Source organism: Pseudorca crassidens, chromosome 4 (genome assembly GCF_039906515.1).
Source record: "Pseudorca crassidens isolate mPseCra1 chromosome 4, mPseCra1.hap1, whole genome shotgun sequence".
Classification (NCBI taxonomy): Eukaryota; Metazoa; Chordata; class Mammalia; order Artiodactyla; family Delphinidae; genus Pseudorca; species Pseudorca crassidens.
Genome location: NC_090299.1, coordinates 64909485 through 64936021, shown reverse-complemented (window position 1 = coordinate 64936021; position 26537 = coordinate 64909485). Strand labels below are relative to the sequence as shown.

The following is a 26537-nucleotide window of genomic DNA, read 5'->3' as shown; positions in this document are numbered from 1 at the left end:
TTGTCAGTTTGTCTTCCAGTTAGATTCTTTTTTTTAACGTCTCTGGATTTTATTTGCATCATAAACCATAACTGTTCTTTTGATAGTGTTGCATCCAGCAAAACACGGAAAGCAGTTTTAAAAGAAGGAAAAAATATACACACATATGTGGATACAGTGCTTATTAACATTGACTGGCCTATTCCTTGGAATTCCAGAATTCCAGGTACTCTGCCATTTATCATCAAGGCTACACATACCAAGGCTCAAGTCTTGACAAAAGAGGATTACGAAGCATAACTCATAACCCTATGTAGTCCCTAGGCTCTCAGACTTTTTATTCTTACAAATGCCTTAGCAGAGATAAGGACACTGCTATTCCTGGGCACTTTCAGGCAGCCAGCCCCTGGGCTAAGGGCTCATGTTCTTGACCTCACTGTGTCCACACGCTGGTGGGAAGTCTTCTAAGATCCCAGAAGAAAAATATGGAAGAAGAAAACTCTCAGTAGTCAAGGTTATACCGTCAGATTGATTCCCCTAGTAGGTCACGAGGGTGCCATGCTGAAAGGTCATGAAGGGTCATGGCAGGTGCCGTGCTCCAGGCGCTGGGTCTGTCCCCACTGTCTCTGAGGAGCTAGGGCTCCAGGGCTCTCGAGAACCTGAGTGTCATCACCGTAATCAGGATAAGGGGTGCTGCAGCCTGGCCAAGGTCAAGACGAGCACCAGGAGGGTGTGTCCCCAGCCATAACTCTGACGCCACCATCTCTCAGCTGTGCAAGACTTTAGCTGCATTGCCTGAGAGATGACCGATTGGAGGTTGTTACCCATGGAAGATGGTCCCTGTTCGTCCTCTACTCTCCTTTACCTCTCTTTGTGTCTGTCTTCCCTGGGGCATGTTGCTCGCCTGCCTTTTCCTCTTTTATTGTCTTTCTCTTTGTCTCTTCTTTCATCTCTCACTCCCATCACCCAGACTGCAGACTCTCTGTACAACCCAAGCATCTGTGTTGGTGTCTTTTTTCTTTAAATGATTAGCTAAAATGTTGTATTCTCTCTTCTTAATTAAAAAAAATAATAATAGATGAATAGAATATATCGTTCTTAACATTTAGGACAAACTGTTTTGTCCTTCATTGCCCTTGACTTAAAAAATAATAGTCACTTAAATGGAGGAGAAAGTTTCTCATCTTTGATGTCAATGAAAATTTTAAACATGGGAAGGAAAAAAGGTCTTTGGCCTGTTCATAGCATGTAATGTTAGTTTCCATTTTTATTTGCTTGAGTTTTGTGCTAAAGGGTTTCTTCAGGAATACTTATGTTATTTTAAGGTTTTGCAAAATCACTGTATAGGGCCTTTGTTTATTTAAATCTGTAAAAGTTGATTGTTGGAAGTTTGCCAGCTGACTCCTGTCTCCGTAGCATGAGAGCAAGATCCATGCAGTCTCAGAACCATAATCAACTTTTACTTTACAGGGACTCCTACATCCAGAGAGTAAATACATAAAAAAATTTAAACACACACGTATAGAGAAGTGTTTGATAAAAATGCCAAAGCCTTTTCTGAATACTTGTTTTAAAAAATGCTCTTCTTTCACTCTTTGTAGTCCTGACACAGTGTCTTTTGGGTATAATTTCTGATATCAGATTCCCTTTGTCAGACACACATGCCTTTTTAAAAATGTCTTCACAAGAGCACAATTATCTTGAATCTTCCCAATTCACCATCTGATTACATTTTCAAAGTTCAACCTAAACGAAAACCAAATAATGCTCACGTGTAAATGATGGTGACAATTCGGGACCATAGGCTTGTTTTCTTTTTTAAAAAGAAATTTTAGCTTAAAATTTTATTTTGTACTTGATATTTCCAGTCCTTATCATGCGTGTTTATTAATTCCCCTATGATGGTAACTCGAAACATTTTTCGGTCACTGGCCCTTCTGAGAACAGAAAAGTTGGGGATAAAATGCAGTTGCACAAAATCCCACATCCATTTCAGGGGGTTCATCGGTCACCACAGCTGACAGGTTAAGATTTTCCTGTAATATTTTCTCCTCAGTGAAAGCTGAACACTGCTTTTGGGGATGGAGTGAGGAAAGAGGTGAGGGGCTGGACAGCATTTCTGCTCTGTGCTCAGTAAAAGAGATTATTTTTAAAAAATAAATAAACAGCAGTGGTCCAAGTTCTGTTTTAGTTTGAAAAACTGCAGGTTGGGTGCCTAGTCCAGCAAAGAAAGCAACAATGACACCAACTGTGTAGACGTGATAATGGATCCAGATTTGCAATGACCATGCCCTCAGAGAGCCCTTCAGAGCCAAATAAATGCATTTTTTCAACACCTGGGACATTGGATCTTCACTGCTTCTTGCTTTGAGTGGCTTTAAAAATTGTATTGTGTGCGGAAGTTATGGGTCAGTACTACTGTCTCATTTTCAAAGAACTTTAGTTGTAAAGTTACTTAGTGGAAAAGTTTCTCTTACTGATTCATTATTCAAGAAAAGAGATTTTCCTGACAAGTGGAACAAGTTCATAAGGATGAACTTTATGGGTGTCTTATTAGTATCATTTATTTCCCCAAATGTCACGTGAAAAATATTTGAATATTCAGTCAATATAGTAGAAAGAAAACAAATGTTTCCGTTGTTGTCCGAGGTGAATAAAGGAAGGAGTTGTTTAGATTCGAAGGTCTATCGTCAGAGGTTGCCCAGCAAGGCAAGGCTTTGCACTTTGTTCTATAACTATGTTTAGAAAAGCATTTCGTGATCGAATATTCATTTGTGAAGAGGCTTGGGTGGCAAGGAAGTAGAGTTTTTTATGAACAAGAGGAATTTACATTAGATTGTCTAGAGCTATTTTTTTATTAGATTAAATCTCAGCAAGATGAGGTCAGGCTGGGTTCTTTGCCCTCCATCATTGCCATTTTTTTCTTTTAAGTGAAAATAATTTGGCCCCCAGCTTTTTTATGCCCTTAGCCGTGGACATTCCCGTTTCCATCCAGCACATCGACAAGCATCATCCCTAATTCCACCTCCACCTCAAGAAAACAGTTCTGTTTGGTTAATAGGAGACAAAAAGGTGCCTGTGAAATTAGGTACGCTGGGCATTTAATACTTTGATGCATAGTGTGTGCTTTTAAGACCACATTTAGAAAGTATCGATACCTTCAATGTCTGGTAATGACGTTCAGCCATTTGTTTTGGTAAGTAATTAAAGCGCCCTCTCTTTCCTCCTGCCCTAGGCCTCAGGTGTTGATCTAGATCAAGGGAGAGCGAGCTCACATGCTGCTGTTAGAGTGAATTTGTTCCCTAACCCATCCTGTGAATATCAATGCTAACAACAGTGTCTTGTGTGTGTGTGTGTGTGTGTGTGTGTTTTCTTTTTTTTTTCCTTTCCTTTTCTATCCTTTATTATTTTCTTTCTTTCTTTCTTTCTTTTTTTTAAATCAATGTGCTTTTTCCTTGTGAATAATTATATGTCTAGAAACAGCCATGGAGTGATTTTGCTGTTCTGAATGGGGGAAAGATTAATAGTGACATTTGGAAGGCAAGTATATTGTCAGATTTTAGCTCATTTAATATTTTGTCCTTTTTGCATGGCTGTGGCTGCATCTTCTTTGTGAATATCATGCATTCTGCAGGGACGGAGTGATGGGGCTTCTGGCTAGGGCTGTGGGACTCACACGTGTCGCCTTTTTTGATGTCTCCCATTGTGAATGACTTCAGGCTGATTGCCCCAGGTTCCTGTTGTCTTGTAAGAAGCGGCACTTGCACCAAACCGGCATCAGCAGCCCATGCATGCCTTTTTCTGCCTAAGCTCACATACACTCTCTGCCTCGTGCTGGGAGGACTTCTCTCCCCTTTGATATTTGAGGCCATGTACTGGGTCATTCCCCTTTCTACATTAACAGGGATCTCTTTTCCTCTAGGATTTGCATGCAGCCACAGTCAACCCGGACCCCAGTTTAAAAGAGTTTGAAGGAGCAACACTGCGCTATGCATCCTTGAAACTCAGGTAGGGCGTTCAGAGCACCTGCCGTAATGAGTGGCTTTGTGCAGCTAGAGATTGCAATAGAATTCTAAGTCCAATTTTCTGTTTTTCTTTCTAGAAATGCCCCACATGCTGATGATGATGATTCTTGTAGTATCAACAGTGACCCAGAAGCTAAGGTTTGTAAGAAAGTGCTTTCAGCGACCAGGTTAATATTCTTGCATCAAAATAATGACTTTGGATAACGGCCCAGTTTTTTACAAACCATCAACCCAGAGCCACTTAATAAGGAATTAGTCCTCAGTCCTCTCTCTTTCCTAATCTCCCCAACAATTAAGGTAAACCCCTCGGCCAAGTGAGGTTTGGGAGGATTTCTGTAATCATCACGACTCTGCTTGTATCTCACTACATCAGTTCTTTGTGCATCGCAGTAAGTTAAAATTATCGTTCGAACAGGTGGGCTTCAGAAGCCTTTGAAGATAAGCCAGGCTCTGCCTTGCAGTGCCATGGGAGGGGCGGTGAACAGGTGCCACAGACCCCTCACACCCACCTCCTCCAGGGCAGCCTCGCACCTGTGCAAAGCGAAAGTTCCTCCTCATTCCTGTCCTAAACACAGGCCTGTTTCATGGTGGGGAACCAGCAGGACCAGCTGACAGGTATGCGACCTGTACAGTTGCACGGGGCCCTGCGCGGAGAATCAGGGCCCCGTGTTTTTCTGTGCAGTTGCTCTCTTGACGTTCTGCATACTTTTATCTTTGACTCTGTGCTCTGTAGATGAAGTGCAGTGGGGCAACGGAGTGTGCCCCGGGGGGTTGGAGCCTTGCCTTACACACAGTCCCGCCACCTCCCTACCTGCGCAGTGTTTCTCAGCTGCCCGTTCCCCTGCTGCTTGGCACCTCAGGCCCTGCCCCCCTCCCCATCCCTGCCCCCCACCCAGCAGTTACTGTTGCCTTCCACCCCTGTAGGGAGCTAGGTGTGAGCCTGGGGAGAGTTGATGCCGGGTACACAAACTCCATGGTGTCTCAGGAGGGGACAAGGTAGTGGCCTGCCCAGCTCAGGCGGACAGCACAGCAGTGAGTTCGCGGGTGACTCAGTGAGGCCCCGCCCACTCCCAATCCAGGTACCTAGCGTGTCCCGGCACAGGTGTTGCAAACAGAGGGTCATCCATTTGCTGTGGGCTGGGGTGGTGAGTCCACGGGGAAGGGGGATTCTTGGCTCAGTTTCCCCACCCCTGGCCAGGACGTGGTGCATCGGCCTAGCAGCTGATGGTCTGTAGCGGTGGGCAGCCTGTGATGGTCTGCACTCACCCTGTAAGTATCCCCGTGCCCGAGAGAGGGTGACATTAAATGACAAGCAAAAAACACCGTTAGGAGTTGAGAGAGAGAATGCAGAAGAAAGGATAAAGCTTCATGTCTTAATACTTTTTACAGCTTCCCCCCCCCCCCCCGCTTTTTGAACATGGGGCCATGTGTTTTCATTTTGCATATTTCATTTTCATTTGCAAATTATGTAGCTGAACCTAGATATTTTTCTGAATCCCAAAGTAGATCTGTGTCTACGAATAAAACAGCAGATAGGTTCCTGTAGCAGTAGTTCAGTGGGGAACACCGTGCAGGTTCAAAACCTTGGCTCCCTGGCCGGAAGCTGCCACATTGCCATTGGTTCTGTAAGAATCCCAGGGCTTCTCTGTTGCTCCTAGTTTGCTCAGCTTCCTTCTAAGCACAGCCTGATCAGGTTAAGGCTGCTCCAGAGCCAGCGGTGTTCTGAACAAGTTCTTGGTTAGCCTCTGACACCCTGGCCTTTAAAGATAAATCTTATGGCAAGGAAGGGAAGGGACCTAGTAAAACAGGAAGGCAGACTGTCAGTAATTTGCTTTGCTACCAAGTGTTTTATAAGGGCTATCAGCAAAGACTGGAGGAGGAAGGGCGAGCAGCAGCAATATTTTTCTCCACCCGGAAGGGCTGGGCCAGTGATGTCTGTAAAGCTGAGTGTGAAATTGACAAGCGTGGGCCGGAAGGGTGATGCATGGAACGGAGATTGAATGGGTAGCGGGAATTGGAGGTAATTGAGCTATTACCGAAGAGGGTGCTTTCTCTTTTTCCCCCTCAGTGGTATTGCTTACTGAACTCTTGATCTACCGCTGTTCTATTCCCAACGTGTCTATTCTAGCACCTATTAGGAATTTGTTTATGTTAATAAGGAGGCTCAGCTTTCTTAGAAGTAACTAAAGTTGCACTTAGTTCTAAACAAAAGAGCATGTGTATTGTGTTATTTATTTTTTATCCTTCTTTGTTCTATAAAAGATCTGAGGAGACTTATGAAAGCACTTACAAGCCACAGAAAACATAAGGGAAGAATCAGTGCATCTGTCTGTACTGGGACAGTACATGGAGTTAGGACAGATCAGACTGGGGAGGAGGAAAAAGCATAGGACTTTTTTTCAGAGCATAGGACTTGGCATAGTTAAGAAAAGTGACCTTTGGGTCCATTTTTGTACCTCCAGGTGATTATTTCTACTGAGGACTTTTATGGTAAATGGCATGAATTCCTGTAAGGGCATCTCAGAATCTTGAAAAAAACCTCTGCAAACTACACGTGCTTCTAACTGCTCCCATCCCACCCGAGATTCTGAAGGTGCCCCGTGCTATAGAAGGTCACTGTCACTCTTGAGGACCCTAAGTCTGTTGGGAGGGGAAAAGGGTCTCAGAACCCTGCTTTCTATGAATCACACTGTGCATGAGGGAAAAGCATCTCAGTTCCTTGTGGAATATAATGGTTTTTCTAGCGCTCTGTTATAAAATAATTGTAATAATGAATATTTATTGAGTGCTAACTTTTTGCCAGGCTTAGTCCTAAAGACTTCGTTGCTGTTGACTCTCATCCTCACAGAAATTCAAGGGGCTGACTGTCATTATTGCAGATGAGGAAAATGAGGCATAGAAGATTGAACAGCTACTTAACTAGTAGAGTCAGGATTTGAATCCAGGCCATTTGGCTCCAGAGCCCAGGCTCACTAGACTGTCCAAAGAAAAGTCTCCCTTGGAGGTGCATTCAGGGGCCGCCATCGATCAATGTGATCAGTGTGCTTAACAATACTCCAAATTTATGTAAAGACACATAGAAGTTTGGATTTTGCTCATTGGAAGCAAAGGACAAACCCATTTCAAGTAAATTGGTGGAGGATTATGACAGCGTGGACCAGCTTCCCGGTCTGACTTGAGGCAGAGATGAACCCTAGACTCTAGAAGTGGAATGGATGGGCTGCAGGTTTTTTCAGACCATCCCTCAGTGGTGTAAGTTCAACCAGGCTTATGATAAAAGTTGGGCCAGAACAGGAGGAAGTGGGGGCTGGAGTGGAGCTCATCTGTGTGTCTGGCGATTGGCCGAGCTGCCCACTTGAGATACCCCACACAGATGGCGTCCCTTTGGGGGAAATTGAGTCTTGCTGTCCTTCTCTGGAGGCAAGTCTCTCCACCTCCTGATGGAAGTGGGCCAAGGGAAAGCCTGCAGGGAAGGCTAAGGTGATCCTTCAATGCTGTTTCCAACAGCACTAAACGAAATTGTTTTTTACAAATTTGGAACAAGTCCATTGCTTTGGAGCTGACTTTGATGAGGCCACTTTGGAGGTATTCCCCATCGCCACCACCCTCTGGCCTCCCCCATCTGCCCCCTTAGTCACTCCTCACCTGTTTAATGCTGCCTGGGGCACCTAAGCAGGCAGAAGTGGCAAGATCTAGGTTCCCAGATGTTCACGCTTTCGATAGATCTAAAGATATCTAAAGGGTATCTTTAGTTAACCCTTTCCATTCTTTCAATTTGCCAAGGACTCAGGAACTGAGTGCCCCGCAAAGAAGCAGAAGGTATCCTTTCTTTAGGAAACAAAAATATTTAATTTCATGTACGATGGAATTCTAAATATAGTCCCCGAGGAATGATTACTCAAAAGATTATTATAGAAAATGTCTTCGTTACTCCCTCAATGAAACTTAGATGCTGGAAAAATAAAAGTCATTTTTAGACTATCAGGATATGAATCCTTCAGAATTCTCCCCAGCCACTCTGAGTCAGAGCATCTTGATAATCAGTTGTTCAGTGAAACATCTAAGTAGCGACATAAATGAACCCTTCCCCCCATGCCACCCCCCTCCTGCAAAGGCAAAGTATTTTTATAACTCTGACAGTGTTTTATGAGCCTACCTAACTTTATATACAGTAAATATTTTTTTAGTTGATTGCAGTATGTGCATGAGTTTGTATATAATTCTGAGCTCTTTAACTTTTATTTTAAAATAGTTATAGATTTACAGAAAAGTCCCAAAGATATTGAGTTCCCATATACATTTCCCTAATAGTAACATCTTCATAATCACGGACAATTATCCAAACTAAAAAATTAATATTGATACTGTCTTATTAACTAAAATAGGCTTTATTCATTCACATTTTCCCATTTTTTCCACTAATATCCTTTTCAGGACCTAATCTAGGATACTACATTGCATGTACTGAGCTCTTAAAAAACTACTTCACGTATTCCTTTCCACAATTCTCAGATTTATCATTCTTAATTCCATTATAATATTCCATTTAATTAATAGCACCGTAATCTGTCTAGGCACCCAGTGGCCATAGGAACAATTTCCAGTACTACAGGGCAGAGTTACAACTTCATAAAAATAGGTGGCTTTTTTTCTTTTAAATCATTGCTTTGGTACAGGTTGCTAAAACGGTATTACCGTGTCAAAGGCTATGAACTTATGGCTTCTGTCATTTATCGCAAAACTGCTTTTCAGAAAAGGCTACGGCGGCATATAATTCCATCTGTAATACCCTAGAAGACACCTTTATCCACTGCCCATTATTCTTTAGGCTTTGTCATTTTTACTTATTTACCTTATTTTATTGCATGTGAGCTACTACCTCCTACTTTAAAACTCCCCCCTCTTAAATTATCATCAACATAGGACATTTGTTTTGGTAGGTACAAAACCCTATGTTTATTATGAAACTCCGTGTTTCTGTCCTTTCTTGGCTGTCTTTTGCCCTTATTTTTCTATGCATTTTTTAAATAAAAATTTTATTTTGGAATAATTTTGGATTTACAGAAAAGTGACAAAGATAGTACAGAGAGTTCCTGTATACCCATCGCCCAGCTTCCTCCAAGGTCCTACCTTACGTAACCGTAGTACACTTGTCAAACCTAAAAATGAATAGGGATACGAAACTATTAACTAAACACTTTATTCTGATTTTACCAGTCGTTCTTCTAGGTCCTTTTTCAGTTCCAGGATCTAACTCAGGACAGTACGTGGTGTTTAGTCCCTCTGCATTTTTAAATTCAAAACTTTGTTATTGTAATCTTAAAGATGTTTTTCTAATTATTTTTTTCTCTCTCTATTTTGTGTCACTGCTCCATGTAAAATGTTTTTAAATGTCTGCGTGTACAAGCTTTTTGTAGATAGTTGCCTCTTGTGCCTCATTTATCAAGAAGGCAATTTCTAGTCATGTCTGAGCGGCCAGGTAGCTTGCACTTCTGAATCCCCACGATTCTGCACTCTGCCCCCTGGGCTCATCCTACTACCTTAGAACCCTAATTTAGCCCTTTAAAACGTTCCTTTTCTCGTGGCATGTGGCTTATTGCTGGCCAAATGCTTGACTAGAATGATTAACCCTAAAATAAAAGCCAGTTTTAATTAAATTGTAGAAAACTGAATGCTTTGAAAAATATGTACGAATACCTTAGAGTGCTTTCCTCTCCTTTGTGTTCGCTATGCTCAGACTTCTGTAAAGGAAGTGTTCTGCCATCTTGTGGACAGTATTAAAATTACGTCCCTAAAGAAATTAGCATTTCATTTGAAGTCATTGAATGGCTTAAAGCTAGAAGTGACATTAAAGGTGATCGAATGGTCCTCCTTTACAGGTGAAAAAGTGAATCCCAGAAAATTTGTGTGCATAACTTTCCTAGGGTTCCACAATGAGTGGTGGAGATGGCATTCAAAGGTGGGTCTCCTGGGCCTCTGACCAGGAGTCAAGAGTGTGTAACAAATCATTTTCAGGATATTTGTGAGGAGAAGTAATTAGAACTGCTTTCAGAACACTGTTCTTCGGTATCCACAACAAGGGAACTGGGTAAGGAGGATTATTTTTTCCCAAGCAGTTCTTGGGAAACTGTTACAAGCTATGCCCAAACTTGGTAGCTTAAAGCAACCATTGATTTTGCTCCTGAAATAAATTTTGTGGGTTCAGGAATTTGGGAAGGGCTCAGTGGCGCAGTTCCTTTTTGATCCACATGGGGGCATCTGGGGGCAGGTGGGGCTGGAGAATCCACTTCCAAGATGGCTTCTTCACTCACGTGCTTGGTGGCTCAGTGTTCCTTGGCCACTGTCTCTCTTCATGTGGCATCTCATCCTCCAGGGCCTCTCTGTGTGGCTTGGAGTTCTCACAGTGGTGGTCTCTGGGTAGGCAGGTGTACTTCTCACATGGTGTCTGGCTTCCAAGAAGCAGGAAGCTTCCTGAAGCCACCAGGTGAGACAAGGCTGTTTCAGGAGATGGCATCCCATCACTTCCACCCTGTTCTGTTGATCAGAGCAGTCACAGCCCAGACCCAAGGTGGAGACACAGACTCTACCTCTTGAGGGAGAGTGTCAGGGTCATGCTGCAGAGAGCATGTAGGATGCAGGGGAGAGGGTGCTTTATTCCTGCCATCTTTGGGACCTACAGTCTGTGACAGATGTTATTCTCACATTTTAGTTATTCAGCGAAAACGCCCTTAGTGAGGGGCATAACTGTCAACACAGTTGAATCAAGAAACCAAGGCACGGAGCCAATGACGAACATACCAAGTCCTGGCAGAATGAGATTTCATCCTCTCATGAACGGCTTTCAGGTTGACATTCACAAAGAGAAAATAAGGACCATCTCAGTCAAGCCTTAGGAGAGGTGCAAGGAGCACAGAGAGGCAGAGTTATCTGCCCAAGAGTGTACAGCTCGTCTGGGAAGAGCACGACTCGAGCCAGGCTCCTGACCCTGGTCCAGCGTGGTTTTTCCACTGAGCATGGCGACACTCACTGTCTCTTGGACACTGAGCCATTGGCCTTCGATACTCATTTTTGTCTCCGGGCCCAGAGGCCAGCTTTTGTGTTTCTAAAACTGTTTTCCTCCGTTTATTTGCCAACATGACCATGCATAATGCCGTGTTTCTGGCAGAGCCACGGCTCCCTTTCCCTTATTAACTTCTGGTCACCACGCTTGCCTGAATGAGCAGTTGAGGAGTTGGCAGCCACGGGAGCCCCCGGGTTTTGAAAGGCACCGTTGAAATGAGCTGCATTGTTATCCACCTGTCGACAGCTGCGCCCTCTGGTGGGCAGATGCCTAGATGGCTAATTAAGGAGAGGCAGACTTCCTTCTTCCCTTGAAGGAAGGAAGCAGGAAACAGGTGAGGTGATGGGCGGCCCCCAGCAGCAGGGGTGGAGGTGGGCATCCTGAGAGTGCAGGGGCAGCAGATGTGTCAACCTGGCCCCGTGAGATCCTGCCAGAGAATTCTGGGCCGTGGCTATTCTCAGAGCTGGACAGCCTCAGGTAGAAGCAGCAGCAGTGGTACCTTCATCGAGCAGGGCTGGGTCCTCTAGGAAGAGCCAGTTGGTCGAGCCCTGAGGGTGTCCCGAAGCTGGCCTTCCGAGGCTGCCCAGAAACTTGACAACACATACCAGGCGTCCTCTTCTCTGGGCTGTTGCCTGAGAACTTAATGCCGGTGCCGGTACTGAGGCAGTACCATGAACATTTCTTATTTATTTGCAGTTAATGAAATTGATAGAGAAGTGATGGTTCCTCCTACAGGACTATGAGAATAATTCAGACACTGAGCCATTTTAGCTAAGCCACACTGTCCCCTCATGCCTATGCCTCCTGTTTAAAATCTTATTGAAGTGTGAAGCCACAGTGATCAGAGCCTGAGTTCTCCGTCTGCTCCGGGCTCTGGTGCTTCTAAGGAAATGGTTTTAATAGTCAGGTTTGCATATTTTCAGTCTCTAAATTGACAGGAAGTGCGACAGCTCTCAACAGTTGTCTGTAAACAAGCCATCCATCCACTCATTCTACATATATTTATTCAACAACAGTTGCATGCAAGGTGAGATAATCAGACCGAGGAGAGGAGCAGAAGAAAGTAATGCAGCAGAGAAAAATGGTAATCCCATTTAAGAGTGACAGTTACAATGTTACTGGACTTGAGAAAGAGACGATTTGAGTCTGTATGTGGAATTTCAGTTGCTTCCTGTTGAAGGAGACATTTGAGATCAGTTCACTGAGCATAGTCCATAGATAATTGAAATTGGCAGCCTAAGTGTTTATTAACAGACGGATGGATAAAGGAGATGTCATATGTATATGCAGTGGAATATTATTCAGCCACAAGAAAGAAAGCTTGCTGTTTGTGACAAGCTTTGGACACGAATAGACCTTGAGGGTGTTATACTAAGTGAGATAAGTCAGACAGAGAAAGACAAATACTGTATGATGTCTCTTATAAGTGGAATCTAAAGAAGCCGAACTCTTAGAAGCAGAGTAGAAGGTTACCAGGGGCCGGGAACAGGGGAACTGGGGAGATGTCGTTTAAGGGGACACACCTACGACTAGTAGATAAGTAAGTCCCGGGGATTCAATGCACAGTGTAGTGATTATAGTCAACGATACTGTATTGAAAACTTCAAAGTTGCTAAGAGACTAGATCTTGATTGTTCCCACCACAGAAAAGAAATGATAAAAATGAGACATGATAGAGGTGTTAACGAATGCCATGGTGGTGGTCTTACTGAAATATATAAATGTATCAAACCAGCACATTGTACACCTTAAACTTACACAAATGTTATATATCAATTATATCTCAGTTTTTAAAAATTAATTTAGAAATAACTCAATTGACCTTAAAAGATCCTCAGACTAAAAATCACTTCATTAAGACTGTGCTTAGCTGATGAACCAACACATTCTTTTTTTTTTTTTAATTTATTTTATTTATTTGTTTTTGGCTGTGTTGAGTCTTCGTTGCTGCGCACAGGCTTTCTCTAGTTGCAATGAGCAGGGGCTACTCCACTGCGGTGGCTTCTCCTGTTGCAGAGCATGGGCTCTAGGCATGCAGGCTTCAGTAACTCTGGCACAAGAGCTCAGTAGTTGTGGCTCACGGGCTCTAGAGTGTAGGCTCAGTAGTTGTGGTGCACGGGCTTAGTTGCTCCACAGCATGTGGGATCTTCCTGGACCAGGGCTCGACCCCGTGTCCCCTGCCTCGGCAGGTGGATTCTTAACCACTGCACCACCAGGGAAGCCCAAACCAGCACATTCTTACCCCACGTCTCCAGCCAGACAACACTGCAATTCACCTCCTGTGGGCACAGAGCAAAAATGTGTCTCTTTGGATTCCCTTACAGTCTCTCATTCTCTCAGCATACCTGCTGCTCAGGAAGGGGACACAGGTCCACACCCAGGGCCCACTTTTCTGCTCCAGCCACATTCCCAGTGGTAGGTTTGACCAGCAAGTGACCCCTGTCTCTACTGAAGCTGGAACGTTGGCCCATGTAAATGACACATGGACCCTAGAAGCAAGAATATATGATTTCTCAAAAAGCCCTTCTCCTGAGAGCCGTGATTTTTTTCAGAGCTGTGAGTTCAGATGAGATCTATAGCAACCTATTTTATAGAAAATGTCAGTTTTCCCTCTTCACCTAATGCTATAGGCCAGTGTCACTTAGCAACTCAAATACTATATGAAGCTCATCTCTCCTTCTTCAGATATTCTAATACATGTCTGCCCTGTTTTGGTTGAGATCTAGAAACAATAAAATGAATGGATATCCAGCGTAGACCTTCATCATTTGGCAACGGTAGAGGATTGGACGGAGAAGGAAACTAACGTTGCTCTGATTCCAGCCATGTGCTGGGCACCCTACTGGGTGCTGTACTTGCAGCGGGCCATCTGATTCTCGGAACAGCCCTGCAAGGGGGCGGGTGATGTTGTTATCCCACTTTACAGATGAGGAAATTGAGATTCAGAAAACCCACGTCACTTTCTTAAAATCACACATCAGTTGTATGGACGAACTGCAATTTGAGCCTGAGTGAAGCGGACTCTAAAGCCCGTGTTCTGATAATAAAATACGGTGACGATTGCTGATGTTATTGAGCATTTAGTATGTTACGGGGCACATATATACCAAGGTGGTTTGGGGCCATTATCGGTAAGCTCAGTTTCTGTCTTTCAGGCTTATCTAGCACCTCTGTAAAAGGCAGTAGCAAGCACTCCCATGGGACTCCCACTGTCCTGCTTTCCCACAAACCCCAGGAGCTGTGTTCTTTTATTTCTCCTATTTTTAGTTGAAGCTGAGGCACAGAATCCTACATGACCTGCCCACGGTTTCGGAGCTGATAGATGGCCGAGCTGAGATGTGAACCCAGGCAGTCTGGCTTCAGAGACCAAGCTTTTAACCTCTGGGCTGTCCTTCCTCTTGTGTAGGTGGGCCTTCCCGTGGTCTTGCAAGCATGCCTTTGGTTTGGTTCTCTGAGTCCCTGTGTGATTGTTGTGTGGGAGTTCTATACCATGAGCTCAAGTTCACCTGAAGATGTGCCACTGTATGAAAGATTGAGAGGAAAAATAAAATATGTTTTTATGTGTGTGTTTTGGTTTTGTGTGTATGTGTGTGTCTTTTAGTGGATTACCCAAGTACTTGACTCCCGGTGAATGACAAAAGAGGAAAAAACAGCTAGAGTCTTTGTCTCTAATGCAGGGCCATGTTCCAAGGGGAAAGGGTGTGAAGTAGGAGCTGGAATCCCTGGGTTCTGGGCCCAGTGCTGTCGGGGATGAGCTGTGTGATTTTGTTAACATCACTTTTCTCATCTGTAAAATGGGATGGTACTAATGCATAGTCCGGGAGACTCATAGTATTACTGTGAAGACCAAGTAAGATGTTATACAATAGCAGTGTTTTGCTGTACAGCACTAGCTGAACATGATGTATGGTTTTGGTCTTCCAAAAGTTTCTTTAAAAATTCGGATGTAATGGTTCCCAGCAGCCCCGTCAGTCATGGTGATTTACGTGTTTTTGCTGCTCTGTAGGTCCCATCAGCTGGAGGCTGTGTGGGACTGAGCCCAGTCCCAAGTATGCCATCTTTAAGGCCACCCTCCCTCTCTCTCTAATCCATTTAGTTTGGGAATCATTTTGGCGATCACAGTATTACAATGTGTCATAGCTTAAGTGAAGCAGCATTACTTTCTTTTTTCTAGACCTTAGAAATAAAATAGGAAATGTCTCGTAACACACTGGTTATTAACGAAAATGCAGATAGTACCAGCTTATGTAAGTTATACGAGGAGCTTTAATCTAATTTTTGGAACGGAGGCAGTGATGTTAGGAATAAGGAATTTCCTTTGTGTCAGTGGGATTGAGTGTTTGGTGCCTCACCTTATAGACAAAACAAACCTTGAACCAGGTTTTTGACTCGTTGCCGTTTGTGCGTGCGTGCGTGTGTGTGATTTCTCACTTTACGTAGAGCATATTGCTCTCCCCTTTTTCTGTATGTTAGGGCGAATTTATGTAAAGCCTTCATCAATTCAGAATTGCTGGGTGGTTCACCTGGAATAGCAGTGAAGCCCTTGAGTTCAGTAACAAGTTCAGCAAGCCTTCCCTTCCTAGTGCGCTAGTGCCCGGGTAGAAGCCCAGGCTGGTCTCAGCCTCTAGAGTTCTGGTTGAAAAGCTTTGGGCTTCAGCCACCAGGAGCTTTATACTAGCTTTTAAGAAAAGAAGAGTTACTCCAAAGTTCTATGTACATATTATTGACATCGAAGTTGCCCCCCTTTTACAGGAGACTCCAGATTTTTCCTTCCTTAGTTGCTACTTCTCCCCAGCATTTACAGCGACTTCAGAGATTACAAAGACTGCCGAAAAGTGGGGGACTGCAGCAGAATCTGGCCTGCTGCCGTTAGCAGCATTAAAGTACTCGTATTGTCCACGAGATGAGTTGATAAATAATGTAGCATTTGTAAAACATTTTCCCAAAAATCTTTTTTTCAACTTATTAAAAGTTAACATGGGGGGAAAAATTTGACCCAGGAAGGAAGCTGAGAAAGTCACCAGTGGCCCATAGCGTATTTTGGCATCACGTTACGTACGGAACCTCCCCATTCCTCTAACGTTCTTTGCGGACCTCTCTCTATGAAAGATTCAAGGCCGCAGAGGTGAGCGCGCGCCAGAGCTAACGGTGTACTGGCGGGGTTGTGATGTGTGTACTGGGTGAGGCTGGTCCCCGTTCCCACAGAGCAAGCTGTGTGGAGTTAAGGTAATGCGGTTTCGCCAGCCCTAGGGCACTCCACATCGTGAATAAGTGAAGATATTCTCAAGACAGAAAAATACATTTTATTTTGTGTCCTCTTTTATGTGCTTAAGTGGAACTACCGTCTTTCTCCTTTAAGACGTAAAGACTCTTCCCAAAGCAGTTCGAAAAATGGGATGGTTGAGGTTCTCACGTATTGTCATGAAGTAAGTTTCGAAAAATGGGATGGTTGAGGTTCTCATGTATTGACATGAAGTAAGTTTCACAGAGGTTGTATTTTACATGCAGAATCGTAACCTGTGTACAGAATAAATCTCGTGTCTCTGGTCTGGTCATCTCTGTTGAAACAGGAACATCAGTGGGGACAGTTAACATCCTACTTTCAAAGCTTTGCCCCAGGAGTGAAGAGTCCACAGCCCCCTTGGTAGAGGGTTTCTTGTTTTAGTATCTCTTTTCCTTATGAAGTTCATCATTACTGCTTTCCAGATTCTTCTTGTCTTTCCAGAGCCCCTACCCCTTGCTCGACGCCCTAGGTAGAAGGATGACTTTGGGTTGCATTTTCCCCACACTTTTTCAACTGCTTCACGATAACGCTTCTCATTCTTCTCTGAGAAAATTAATCCAGGCTCCCTCCACCTTTCTTTACGATTCACAGGACCCATAGCACTTTGATTAGTTTTGGTGATTTTTCTCAGGATACCCTGCATCTTCTCCTTGGAAGAAAAAAATGAATCAACAGATGTTAAGTGCTGCTGGTGTGTGTGGCACTTACCTGGGCATTGTGGGAGAAGAAAAACACACACAAGGGCTCCCTGACCTCATGTGGCTCCTGGGAGAGGGGTACGGTGTTGAGAATCAGGACACCCCACTGCTCACCTGTACTGGCCGCTCACAGGCCAGGAGACCCTGGATGAGTCACTTCCCCTGATGGGCCTCATCAGTCAAGCAAAGGGGACAAGCAGAGCTTTGAGTTCAGCTCTGAAAACAAGGCTCAGAGGCTAATGGGGGAGGTGGCATTAATTCAAAGAATAGTAGAGCATTAAGAGGTGAGCTACTGAGTATCTACAGTAAGAGTCCAGGAAAAGGGGAGATGAATTTGGGAATGAGGCTTCTCCTTGAATCTGGCCCAAATCACTGGACCTCCACCCCAGGTCCATTCAGGGGGCAGGGCTGCAGTGGTCCCACAGGCAGCAGTCATGAGCCTCAGGCAACAGCAGGAGCTGCCGTGACCCGAGGTGTCCTGGCCCCGAGGCTATGTACCCTGAATAATGCGAAGTTCTCTCTCCCTCCCTCTGCCCTCTGCCCCTTCCTGCCAGGAACTCCTCTCTGCCCCCGTCTGTAAGTCTCCAGCAAGGCTCGCCTCCACTAACTGCTTGCTTCCATCTCGAGGCTTTGTGACAGCATCCAATCTGCAGTCACTTCCCTTGGAATTTGGGGAATCCATTGCCTTGCAGCATTCTCTGGGCCCTCCCTTCTCCATGGTTATTTCGTGTGACCACCAGGGAAGTCTTAGAAGTTTCTGCTTTCTGGAGCTACAGGGTTCCTTAAGGCTCCTTCTTTCCTTGTGTCCACACACACACACAGGATAAAACCTGAGTGTACTTGAGACACAGGTGTGTTTCCTGCTTGTGAGGAGGGGCCACAAGGAGCCTCTGGTCAATCTGTCTTCAGATGGAGTCCTGGATAGTCTGTTCTTCAGATACCTTGTCACCTCTGGGAGTAGGTTTTTAGCCTTTAGTCTATTGCTGGAAATGTCCTCCTTTTTAATATCTCAGCTCTCTGAACATGCGTTCCTACCCTACAAACTCAATATAGCTAATTTGAAGCAAAGTCTTTAAAACAACTACTTAAAATACTTCTTTCTTCTTGAATTGCCATAAATGTCGTGGAATAGCGAGTATTCCTACTTACTTCATCTTTGCATTACACAGTGATTCCAGTTGGTCAGGTACCATCTCAGTAAGTGGCGGTGACTAAGGGAACCCTTTAGGGACAGACTTCCCTGCCCACTGCACCCCGCACAAGACGGACACTCATTCTTGTTAGCGGCAACTCTGTGCAGTGCTCTCGGGGACTCAGGTCTGCTCATTTGTGAAATGAGATGGTCGGGTTCCGGGATCCCCAGATCCCTCGTGCTCCGGGTCTCCGTGCAGTGGGCAAAGGCTCTGGCCGTGCGTGTTCCGTGTAGACTTCTAGGAGTCAGCTTCAAGAGCGAGGACCTGGTGAATGCTCCCCTAAGGGGTGCTCAATCAACAGCTGTGCTTTTAATTCAGGCCTTTATAGGTCTTCCCGCTTTATGAGTTTACTGCATTCATCTCAGACACTGTAAAAAGTTGCAGATTTTTCCTTTCTTCGTGAGCAATGCAGTTTTAAAAAAAAACTTTCTTAAAAGCCAGCAGTAAAAACTACCATCAGTCCCAATAATGATGATGAGTATGGCTTTTACCAGGCACCAAATACTGCTCAAAGCCTACTTGATGTGTATGAACTCATTTAACCCTCACAGCGATCAGATTCTGTGCTTAGGGGCAGAGGAGACTGCGGACCAAGCCCCTGCCTTCATGTAATTTGTGTCCCAGTGTGGGGAGAGAGGGAAACAGCAAAACACAGAAAGTGGAACATACATACATGAGGTGAAAATACATTAGGTGAAAATAGGGAGAAAAATAAAGTAGGGAAAAGAGCTAGACAGTGCTGGGAGGGGGTGCAGTTTTAAAGAGTCCGGGAAGGCCTCCTGAGAAGGTGACATGAGAAAGATGTGAGGGAGGGAACCAGGGAGGTAAGGGGGAGCCTGCGGGGAGGAGGGATCCGCCTGGAGGCCAGCGACGAGAGCCCAGGGCTCCGTGGTTCCTAGTCCCACCTACACCGGCTATACCCAAATCCAGAAAGCTAGAGTGATCCAGTCCCCCTCCACCACCCTGCGCCCCCCGGCCTTGCTCTAGGAGGAAGGGCAGGTATGGTTGGTTCTCACTGTTGTAGTGGGTCTATGAAGCTCTGTAAAGGCACTGCCAACACTGAATTAGCAAACGCTGAAAAACAGTATTCCTCGGGAAGGTGCAGGGTTAGGTTCCCGCGAGCCTCTGGTCACATTTTTGTCAGCCTGTCAATACATAACCTAATGTTATGTGTGTTTCTGTTGAAAGACACCTGACTTAATACATAGTGTTGATTCATTAGCCTTGAGCCTACGGTCAGCAGCACTGACTCACGCCTGAGTGAAGCTCATCGAACACATGGATTTTCTCCAGAAAGCACATTACAGCCTTCTCCCGCCAGAACACTAGCCAGCGTTTCAGTGCTACACTTGGAGGCCGTTTTAAACAGCGAAATCACCAAGGAAAAGCACACGCACATATACAAAAAGGTGCTAAATAGACCACGGAAAGGGCACTCGTTTGCAGTATGAGGGCTGAAACAAGAAGACTTGTTCAACCTCAGCTGGGAACATGCAACCCAGATTTTTTGCCAGTCTTTGCATGTCCACGAGTGACCACAAACGTGCCACAAATATTGATGTGGAGGTGGTTGCAGATAAATGTCGGAGAGTAGGTGAATGTGCAAATACGGAATCCGCAAATAATGAGGATCAACTGTATTTGCAGTTGAGCTATTTAGAGGAAGGATTTATTCAAGACCCACGTGGCATCATTCTTAGTGGGGTCATCTATTGGGCGCATTTTAGAAGAGGATCAAATTCGTTCTGAATCTCCTCAGAAACAGCAGCGTTTGGCTAAGTGTTATTAAGAATGGTACTCTGTTTATTTGAATTTTGCATTTTTCCGTGTTGCAAATAGATTTGGTACTAGCTGACACTGGATCTGTAACCTCCCAGTCTCCCCAGTGTCCCGGCCCCGACTATGCCCAGGTCTCCAGGTCCCCAGCCCCCAACGCAGAGGGTACAGTCTGTCTCCTGACCTCAGGCTCTCTCTGCTCCTTCCTTTGGATCAGCATCCCCTCTAGAGCTCACATGGCCATCTTGCTTGCCCCAGCGAGATAAAATGGCCAACTTTATGTGCAGAACTTGAGTCTTCATTATGGTTTTACTCTGTGCTTTCTCTGCAAATAACATTTCTCAACAGAAATAATATAAATCTGTAGTGTAAATCAGCCATGTGGACCATACGACTTGCCTCTCAATCTTTTCCAAGACTCCTGTATGGGAAAACTAAAAGACCACTCACACTTCCAGGGCGGAACAATGGTTTCCCAGGAGTGAAGACGTCTGCTGCTTCTGGCTCCAGCCAGCCTCGCTGCTGGGCCTGGACGGGCATGGGCTCTTACTAAAGCTGTGAGAGAGTGGGCCGTGAGCTGATGTTACTGCCACAGACTCAGCTTTTATTGGCATTCGGGTGTCTCCAGCTCAAGAAGTTCCCTTTTGTGTAACACGTTCGCTGTTCCACCAGGAGAAGTTTCTGTGGTTACTGTCAGATTCTGATTCTCAGCGATGCTGTGTGGTGACTCAGTTCTCCCGGGCCTTGGGCTGCTGCGGCGGGTCGGGCTGTCCAGGAGGGGCTGTGATGGGGCGTTTGGCCGGTGGGATTTGATAGGTGCCTTAGTTGGACATGTCAGGCATCAGGTTTAAGAAGTGCGCCTACCCTCCCTCCCTTCGTAAGAGAGCCACCGTTTCCTATCATGTAAGAAATCATCTTCCGTGGAAGCTTTTGAATTTTTGAACAGTTGAACAAAGTACTGAGCTCTACACTTGTCCGTGTTGCTTGGGTGAGTGTAGGAATGGTCCACATTGTACTCCCCAGAGGCTTGGCCGTCTTGCTCCATGTCCAGAGGGACCCGTCTGATGAGCCGGTCCTTGTAGCATCTCAGTGGTCTTTAGCTCAGAGTCAGGGTTGGGACGGAGGGACAGCATGACAGTGAGGTGTCTAGATCCCACTGGCACCTCAAGGGACATTAGCACAAAGCACTGCCAGGGGACTCAACTCCAGGACAGGACTCTTGGTCCAGCCAGGTGCCCAGAGTGTGGATCAGGGACCAACTGGAAGTCCAGAGAGAAGGGCTGCAAACACAGCAAGGGCTCAGGTTGTTCCTCAGTGCCTGTGTCCCAGGACCCTTAAATGTGGGCTTCTGTCTGCAGGGCTGTGTCAAGGCCCCACCAGCTAGTGAAGGTGAGGCTCCTGATAAGCCGATAAGGCTGGCTTGGGCCCCAGGCAGGGATTAGCCTCCAGAAGGACTGGCCCTCCGGTTTCACAGTGGAGGCACTTGGAGGCCCGTGATACCTGACTCTAGCTCGCATTACTGGCTACATGGATATTTTTATATGACTTTTATATCACTAGGCATACCCTAGATCAGATTTGTTGATAATTTAGAGCTAATCATAATAATAGCTTACACACTGAACACTTACCATGTACCATTCTAGGCACATTAGATGCACCATACTATTTATTTCTCCCAATGGTCCTTACGACATAAGTACTATCATTGTCTCATCTTACAGATTAGAAAGCTGCATCACTCAGGAATTAAGTGGGCATCTGGGATGCAAACCTGGGTGCTCTGGCTTCATAACCCAGGCTGTATGCATTTGCTATGGTGAAAGTGGCGATGCCAGGCTCTCTACCAGTGCTTGGTACACCCCCTTGAGTTCTCACCAGCGTCTGTGGCGTTATCCCTCCAAGGATGCAGAAACTTAGGTCAGTTGACTAGCCTAGGGCCCAGCCAGGTTGAGGACTCCCAGTCAGATCCGGTCCATTCTTGCCACCGTACCTCGGTCTGCCTCCAGCTCACGTGTCTTCATTTGACAAATACTTTTTTTAACTAATTGTTTTATTTATTTATTTATTTTTGGCGGCGTTGGGTCTTTGTTGCTGCACACGGGCTTTCTCTAGTTGCAGCGAGCGGGGGCTACTCTCTGTTGGGGTGCGCAGGCTTCTCATCGCGGTGGCTTCTCTTGTTGCGGAGCACGGGCTCTAGGCGCGTGGGCTTCAGTAGTTGTGGCTCACAGGCTCTAGAGCGCAGGCTCAGTAGTTGTGGCTCACGGGCTTAGTTGCTCCGTGGCACGTGGCATCTTCCCAGACCAGGGCTCGAACCCGTGTCCTCTGCATTGGCAGGCGGATTCTTAACCACTGCGCCACCAGGGAAGTCCGACAAATATTTATTGAGCATGTAGCGTGTGCCAGACCCTCTTTTGGGTGGCAGGCATTCAGAGGTCCACAGAACAGGCCTGTTCTCAAGGAGCCTCCTTTGGATTCAGTGCTCCTGTTTATAGAACAGCTAATGTAGAGCGAAGAATGGTGAGAGCAAGACAAGGCCTTGGATCAAGCCAGTCCACAGCTGAGTCACTTCGCTGCACTTCACTGAGCTGGTTTCCTCTTCTGTAAAATCAAGACAGTAATCCACCTTGAGTACTGAACCTCAGATCAAATTCCAGCTGCTGCGACCTTGGGCAGTTCAGCTCAGCTCTCCAGACTCAGTTTCTCACATGTATAACAAGGAGCTCCTGCTTTGTAGGGTTGTGAGAACATGTTGTACTACGTGCTGTAAGGCATGAAGCGTTGAGCAAATGATCTATAAATGTCAGTGCCGCCTTGCTTTCCCCTCCAAGTCCAAACTCTTAATTTTGTGTACTAAATACTCAGCACAGAGTAAGCACTGGCTAAATGGCATGGCTAGAAAGACGATGACGATTGTACGTGAAGATGTCGGATGCGATATGTCTGCAGGTTTATGTTTAAATATGCACATAGGTCTCATTTGTTCTGTGACATTATGGAAATACCGGGCTAAGCCTCTTGGTTGAACCCACCTCCACTCAACTTTTCCATTGATAAAAATAGGCCTCATAATGCCGGCCTGGTTCCTGGGCAGGAAATGACTAATACAATCAACTGTTTATGTATTAAATCACAACCCGGAGGCCTGTGTCTTGCACTAGCGATGAGTCTCCGAGCGTCCTGGCCATTAAGACGTGGAAGCAGGCTCCCTCTGCTTGCCTCTCTGCTCATCAGCCTGCGGCGGGCTGGTGGTTAAAACTGGAGTGGATTTCCTCCAGAGGATGAATCCTCCTGTTGGCCAGTCTGAGCATCCAGTCAGACTTACATTTCCCTCTGTAAATTAATAAATTGACATTCTGGTGTTTGTTTTTAAATGTATATAAATTCCTCATAATGTGGTGACAGTTCACCCTGCTCCGTAACAGATGAGCGACCGTCACTGTGGACGTTGCCACGGGACGCTGGCCTTTCTTTAATTGAAGAAAGCCTTTCATGGGAGAGAAAGGGCAGGACCTGGGCTGAGGCGCCCCAGAGGCCTCAGCGCTGCACTGGCTGCCCCTTAGCCCCTCCCACAGGTTGTCCCAGAGTCTAACCACCCTAGGCCTTCCCAGAACACAGTGGGAGCAGCTGTGCCCTGGCCTAGAGGGATGAGAGCACAGGCATCAGGCAGTGGATTACATTTGATTTCCTTTGCCCCCCGTGCAGACTCCTTACCTCCAGGGCTCTGTTACCGGGAGTAAGGGGTTGGGAGGGAGAAGGGTGATGGTGCCCCCGGATGGACAGTGTGCACAAGAGCACCCAGACCACCACTTCAGGGCTAGTTACTGCCTTGTGGTAGGGGCCCTCTTAGACCTCTGAGAAGTCTCAGGGCCAGCCTGGAGCAATAAAGCTAGACCTGGGACGGGTACAAGGGTTGAAGTACTCATTCCCTGCTCAGGGGGGGGATTTCCTTCTCCTCAGCCTCTTCTGGTACGTGGGCCTCTCACTGTTGTGGCCTCTCCCGTTGCGGAGCACAGGCTCCGGACGCGCAGGCTCAGCGGCCATGGCTCACGGGCCCAGCCGCTCCGCGGCATGTGGGATCTTCCCGGACCGGGGCACGAACCCGTGTCCCCTGCATCGGCAGGCGGACTCTCAACCACTGCACCACCAGGGAAGCCCCTCTCCGGGGCCTCTTTAGAGTGGGACCAGGACTCCTGACCTCTGGTCTCAGCCTGGTCTAGCTGTTGAGAGCTTAAGATTCTGGGGGAGGGCATGTGCACGGTGTGTCAGGTTGAGGGAGGGGTTATAGGTCCTCCCTGAGGTCCCTGGGTGTAGAGTGAGGTATGCCTGCCCTCCACCCCCCCTTTAGGAAAACCAGCCATGTTACGGCTCCTAGGAGGCAGCGTGGCGTGTTGACAGGGATTTGTCAGTACATGAACTTGGGTTTGAATGCCAGCTCTACCATATGCTAGCTGGTTACCTTAGGTTTGTATACACCACTGTATTAATCTACTCGGGCTCCCGTAACAAAATACCACGCAGGTTGGGTAGCTTACAGCAACAGAAATTGATTTCCTCACAGTTCGGGAGGCTAGAAGTCCAACATCAAGGTGCTGGCAGGTTTGGTTTCTCCCAAGGCCTCTCTCCTTGGCTTGCAGACGGTCACCTTCTCACTGTGTCCTCATGTAATCTTTACTATGTGTGCTCACATTCCTGGCATCTCCTCTTCTTTTTATAAGGACACTAGTCCTACTAGTCCTGGATTAAGCCCATTTTATGACCTCATTTAATCTTAATTACCTTTTTAACGGCCGTATGTCCAAATATAGCCACATTGGGGGTTAGAGCTTCAATATATGAATTCTGAGAGGACACAATTCAGTCCATAACAACCACTCTGTGCCTCAGTTTCCTCATCTGTAAAATAGGAATAGTAATAACATCTATCTCATATGTTGCCATGAGTTGATTAAATAGGTAAAAGAAAGTGGCACACACACACACACACACACACACACACACACACACACACACACACACACACACACACACACACACACACACACACACGTATCTGCCCCTGGTTCCTGACCCAGAGCTCCTAAATCCTTTGGAATTTCCTGGACGATAGCAGTGTCTTGTTCTAATGAGGTGACTCTAGGTAGGCTCCTGGATTGGGGCTGGTCACCAGAAAGACCAAGCCACGATTAGAAGCTTGGAATTTTCAGTCCTACCCCCATTCTCCAGAGAGGGGATGGAAATGGAGTTAATGATCAATCGTACCTTCATCATGTGAAGCCTCTATGAAGACCCCCTAAAGTACAGGCCTCAGAGAGCTTCTGAGTTGGGGAACACGTGAAGGTGCTGGGAGAGTGGCATGATTGGAGAAAGCCTGGAGGCTGCACGCCCTTCTCACACACCTTGTCCTCTTCCATCTGGATGTTCCTGAGTTGTACCCTTTTATAATAAACTGGTGGGCTAATAAGTAAACTTCCCCTGAGTTCTGTGAGCCACTCCAGCAAATTAATCAAACCCGAGGAGGGGGTCACGGGAGCCTCCAATTTGTAGCCGATTGGTCGGTCAGAAGCACAGGTGACAACCTGGACTTGCAGTTGGTGTCTGAGCAGGTGTGTGGGGCAAGCAGCCTTGTGGGTCTGAGCCCTTAACCTATGGGATCTGACTCTCTATCCACGTAGATGGTGTCAGGATTGAGTTAAATTGTAGCACACCCAGCTGGTGTTGCAGAGACTTGCTTGGAGTGGGGAAAACCCCCCTCACATTTGGTGACGAGAAGGGTCAGAAGTGAAGCGTTCTGGGTGAGTAGTAAAGGAGAAGTGGATTTTTCCCACTCGTTGTGTAATGTCTGCACAGACACTCGTAATAAATGCTGCGTGTGACACTGTTGTCCGCCACCTCTTTCTCGCCCACTTCAACCCCCTCCTCACCACCACATTCACAAGTGTTAGTTAGCATCAAGTGTGACGACCACAGTGCCGCAAAGTCAGATTTTCCAAAATGTTTTATGAAGCCTTAAACTTGCCAGGATTCCTTTAGGAGTCAGTTTCCTCTTCTCAAAAATGGGTAGAATACCTCATTCACTTCATTGTGAGAATTAAACTAAATTGAATTAGGTAATCAATGAAGAGCCTCTATCATAGGAACAAAATAAATGCAAATTCCCTCCCTCCTCCTTCTCATTCTGAAATCCCCTCACCTGAGCACTACTGAGAATTTTTTTTAACATCTTTATTGGAGTATAATTGCTTTACAATGGTGTGTTAGTTTCTGCTTTATAACAAAGTGAATCAGTTATACATATACATATGTTCCCTTATCTCTTCCCTCTTGCGTCTCCCTCTCTCCCAGCCTCCCTATCCCACCCTTCTAGGTGGTCACAAAGCACCAAGCTGATCTCCCTGTGCTTTGTGGCTGCTTCCCACTGGCTATCTATTTTACATTTGGTAGTGTATACATGTCCATGCCACTCTCTCACTTCGTCCCAGCTTACCCTTCCCCCTCCCCACCCTGTCCTCAAGTCCGTTC

General features: G+C 46.0%; 1 protein-coding gene across 29 annotated transcripts in view; it reads left to right on the top strand.

Annotated features, from left to right (window-relative positions):
• APBB2 (amyloid beta precursor protein binding family B member 2) overlaps positions 1–26537 on the top strand; it is a 373983-nt gene that overhangs the window by 262491 nt on the left and 84955 nt on the right. For 26 of the 29 annotated variants that reach the window (XM_067735799.1, XM_067735790.1, XM_067735797.1 and 23 more), the window contains 3 exons: positions 3457–3519; positions 3902–3987; positions 4082–4142. In XM_067735799.1, coding sequence (XP_067591900.1) covers positions 3457–3519; positions 3902–3987; positions 4082–4142 — 210 coding nt within the window. The remainder of the gene's footprint in view (positions 1–3456; positions 3520–3901; positions 3988–4081; positions 4143–26537) is intronic. The other 3 variants (XM_067735805.1, XM_067735804.1, XM_067735803.1) reach the window with 1 other exon arrangement.